Source organism: Nematostella vectensis, chromosome 1 (assembly GCF_932526225.1).
Source record: "Nematostella vectensis chromosome 1, jaNemVect1.1, whole genome shotgun sequence".
NCBI classification, from domain to species: Eukaryota; Metazoa; Cnidaria; class Anthozoa; order Actiniaria; family Edwardsiidae; genus Nematostella; species Nematostella vectensis.
In genome coordinates, this window is record NC_064034.1 from 15469101 (window position 1) to 15473653 (window position 4553).

General features: G+C 37.7%; 1 protein-coding gene across 1 annotated transcript; it reads right to left on the reverse strand.

Annotated features, from left to right (window-relative positions):
• Nucleotides 1-2856: 2856 nt before the first annotated feature.
• LOC5506334 lies at nucleotides 2857-4553 on the reverse strand. Its single transcript, XM_032374688.2, has 2 exons — nucleotides 4413-4553; nucleotides 2857-4030 (listed from the first exon to the last, which is right to left on the reverse strand). The coding sequence occupies exon 2, from the start codon at nucleotides 4015-4017 to the stop codon at nucleotides 3283-3285; it is 735 nt and encodes a 244-aa protein (XP_032230579.1). The 5' UTR covers nucleotides 4018-4030; nucleotides 4413-4553; the 3' UTR covers nucleotides 2857-3282.

A 4553-nucleotide genomic window follows, 5' to 3' on the forward strand; every position in this document is an offset into this window, starting at 1 on the left:
GTGAAAGTGTTTTCCAAAAAGGAATAAATTTTAAAATGAAAAAAATGCGGCACACAACGAAGAGGCCAACAAAATCCTAAATAATTTACACTATGAATCGCCTTTCTGATTGGTGGAGAGTACGTCGGTAGTAGAGCACATAAACCGTACCACAGGTAGCCTTAGCCCTCCATTTGTGCCTAAAAACAAAAAACTGTGAAATTTTCGCTTGTTGAAAAGAAATGAAAAAAAGTGTTTCTGAAGAATCCAGATACAACCACTATTTAGGAGGAATTCTTCCCCCACCACCTCCCGAATTCTTTCAGGTTTGGCCCCCAACAGTAGATTGTTCTACAAAGTATTTTAAAACGATATTGGGACAGACATCACAAAACACGAAGGAGGTACGCATATTTGTCACTGCTATAAACACCAATTTTAAATCAACATTTTATTAATAATAAACTTTTAAATTTGGAAATGCATTTATAATATTTGTACAAATAGTAAAATTTAAAATATTCCAATAACGTTTATCTTAAACACTTGAAACAGGGGATGACATAGACTGCCAACATTTTACATATGCTACAATAAAACTATTTGGCATAGTTCAAATGTTGTATTATCTATGGGTAGTATTCAATGCAAATAGGTGCAAATAAACCAAGTTGAATTTTTCATCTTCATTTGCATGAATTCACATGGAGTATGGCTAATAGATAAAAAAAGATTTATCCTTATTACCATAGTTAAACATTAACTTCAATTTTGCTTTAACTTACTTAGGGAGCGGACATTAATTACTGGGGGGGGGTCGGTATTTTTGCAAAACCCTGGGCTCAAAAATTGTGCCCCCCCCCCTCAAACCCAAGCCCAAAAATCATGACTTCCCCTAACCGGAGGCCCCAAAATTTAATTGAAGTTAAGTATCAATCTTCACTTTTACTAATTTTAGAGTGGCACAAAGATGAACAACAAATACCTGTGTTGCTAGAAAGCGACTATGTCATTGAAAATTTTAACAAGGACATTTGAGTCTAGGTTTTGCAACATTTTAAAGTATTTGTTTTGTTAAACTGATTAGGACAGGTGGTCTGTCTATGAGGGATTCTCAAAATTTATTTCTATAAAGACAATATTGGTACCTGAACAATATGGGACTAGCTATACAATAGGTAGTAGGAAACATTGTGAGCTGAAAAAATAACATTTAACCAACACACTCTAAAAAATTATGCTTGCCTCACTGCCTGAGAACAATGCCTTTTTCGCAAGCTTAGGTGCATACAACAGTGTAAGCAAAGCCTCCATTTAGTTATGGCTGATATTCTAACAGATAATTTTTTATGTTAAAACCATTGGGGAAACCACAGGGAGCCCAAATTCTATAAAGTATTTGCCTTTATAAATTCAAAGCAGCAGTGTCAACCCACTTTTGATATTTTTCCTGTATACTCACCGTCAAAGTAATCTTATCACAAAACCTTGCCTATATCTGATGTTTTCTTGGTCATTTTTTTTTTTTTAAAGCTATGCATATCATCCCTATCAATGAGTCCAGTCATGTGAAAGTAAAAAAAAATTCTATTTTCTAGGTTAAAGATATTCACTTGCTAGAAATGGCATATATGTGATCCAGTCCAGTGGTGTATCTCACAGCACAAGTCTAAAAAGGCCTAGTTATTTTGATAAAAATCTAGGGGTGGTGGATTAACCCATTGACTCCTGACTATTTTTGAGCTGAATTTACAGAAAACAGACTGAAAAACAGATACCTCCCCACCTATTCTGAGTTTTATACAGCCCGTCAAAGTCAAACACAGCTGCACCTAGTCAAGGGTATCCAAGCTTTCCAACAGTGCTTTGCGGTCCCCACTTTTAATTCCTCATCGTTGTGCTGAAGCCAGCACGAGTTGATGGTTGCTTGTACTTTTCATCAAAAGTACAGCTATGAGCATATTAGGAGAGTGTCTCAGGACATTATGAAGTCTTTTGGGGCATAATTGAGTACTTTGCTTATGGATTTTTTTGCAAGCAAAGGTGGATTCATGATGATTTTTTCTTGTTTGGCTTTGCCTGGATGAGAAAATAATTTTCTAATGAATCACCACAGCTCTCCTAAATGCTGTCTTTTCTGAAACCAAATTGATTGCAAAATTGTTTACACTGCTATTCTGGGTCTGTATGACCTGGAATTGATTTGTTTGGCTTTGGGGTGAAAAGACTTATAAAAAACTATCTGACTTTGGGGAGAGGAGTGTTGACTGGCCCTCCCCTCGTGAATTTTTCCCTGGGTCTCCCAGAATGCTTTGCAATCCGTAAAGGCATCTTCGTGGTTTTACAAGCCTTCAAGGAGTGGACATTGTGTTTTGAGGCCATGGAAATTAACCTGGAGGATCAGAATAAAGGTATCTTTTTGTGTCTTGAGCTGTGTTTGCTGATCTCTCTCCCTTGTGTTATATTTTGAGCGTTTTATTGAGAGGGGTGATTCTGCTTTTCTTTCCGTGTTCGATTTGAAATTTGTCAAAGAACATGTGCTATTATTTGGCTTAAGAGTAGTTGCCAACACCTTGGTTGGATGTATATCTTCAAGACCATTTATCCCTTAGACTGATGCCTGAGTATCTTCATCTTGTTGTGTTTAGTTTGCATTTATGTACCAAAGCCGGTACAGGCCGGTTGAGGGGTCAATGTGTTAAACAATGACTCTCTTGCTCAGTATTATATTAAAACCAGACTTAAATTCAGTGCCCCCCAAAATGTGATCCCCCTTTAATGACAGCCCAAAAAATGTGACCACCCTAAATTGGCACCCAAAAAAGTGTACCCCCTACATATTTGCCAGCCCTCCCCCAGTAATAAATGACCACTCCCTTAGTGCATTTGAACTTTAATGATAATATAAGATGGAAATCTCCACCCCACTCCCAGGCTCGAATTTTCAATTATAATCAGGACACTGCCATACCAAGAGTGACAAATCGTAAGTCTCCTGTAAAAAATCTCTGAGTTTCAGTCGGCTGGAATAAAATCGGGTTAACTTAAGGAAATGAAAAAGTTTGAGTTAGGAAGGAGTTAGAGTTATCCAAGATGAAATGATAAAAAATATGTCTTTAGGGAACTTGAAGTCAGTTTGAGTTGGTTAGGTGATTGAGTTATCCTAGTTTTTATTGTGCTTTAAAGTAATGCTATGGTATATGATCTCTGCGATGCTACTTTGCTTTTCTTATTTAAAAACATATAAAATATTCATATTTCATAACAGATGTGTATTTTAAAGTGCTTCTGAGTTTGCTACCTCTATTCATATCTTGGCACCCAGCCCATAGCCCGACTTTCCAACATCTCCATCAAGTACTGACGCTGCTCTTTGCTTGTGCTGCTATCTATAAACCGGTCTCGAATAAGGTTAAACAGTCTATCGAGTTCATGAGGATACTTCTCTTCTAATACATATCCAACTGTTGCCATTAGTGAAGAGATGTCATCCAGGGCATTTGATGAGCAGAAGACTATATTTTTCAGAATAAACTCTAAAAGACTGCATAATACTGTTCCAATCATTTGTTGGTGAGACTCACCTAGACAAGGTTTATTGAAGACCTCTTGAAGACCATTTATAGCAATTAATATAGAATTCTGTGGGTTATTACAAGAGGCCAGGCCTTTCACACAGGTCTCGATGGTCTTTATTTTAAGGTTAATGTCTGCCTTTGGAGTATAGCTGGAGTATGAACTGTCATCATTTTCCATAGCTGATTGCTTGCTGCATTCATATGTGAGGGGGGTTTCAGACTTTTCGGCTGATTTTAACTCATCCCAATCGCTTTGCTGGTCATAGGAAGATGACATTTTTGTGTTGTATTCTTCTCCATCCCAACTCTCACTTGGTATCGTATTCTGGATTGTTGTTGTTTTAGGCTTCTCGTCGAATACCACGCAATCTATTTGTTGTTCTACATGCCTTCGCCCTGGAGGTACATACCGTTTCATTTCTGGTCTCTTTCTACGCTTGATAACTCGAGCGTTGTCCATATTCCTGGAATGCCTGGCAAACAACCACACGAAAAAGGAATAAAACTAAGCGCTATTTCATATGGTGTAGAATAGAGAGCTTTAGCTTTTTTCCGGCCGATAAATTCTGAACACACGACTCATCACACAAAAGCGCTGACACTTGATGTGAATAGGAAGCCAAAACACAGAGAGATACTTTATTCATCTTAGTTTGATATCACGACGTCGGCAAAGCTGCTTCCAACTCATTCAAAACTATTTTCATCCTTTTCATCATAAACCCACGTAAGTACATACGAAACATGCATTTACGCGAGCCTCTAAAAAGTATTTTTCTTCAAAATATCGTTACTTATTATTACTAATCATGTGAACATACATGAACTTGGTGGTTATAAAAGCTGCGAACTTACCGATTTGCCTTGTTAACCTTCTTGATTCTAGATTCGAGCAACCACCACAACACGCTACCGAAATTGCGCCGCGCATGTGACCAAATGTGTGAAGTATTTACCGCCAAAACCACAGGGAGCACAAAGAACTCTGCCACGCCG

What these genes read in the sequence shown, in the direction of transcription:
- LOC5506334 (XM_032374688.2), bottom strand. Translation starts at nt 4,017, where the DNA reads ATGGACAACGCTCGAGTTATCAAGCGTAGAAAGAGACCAGAAATGAAA.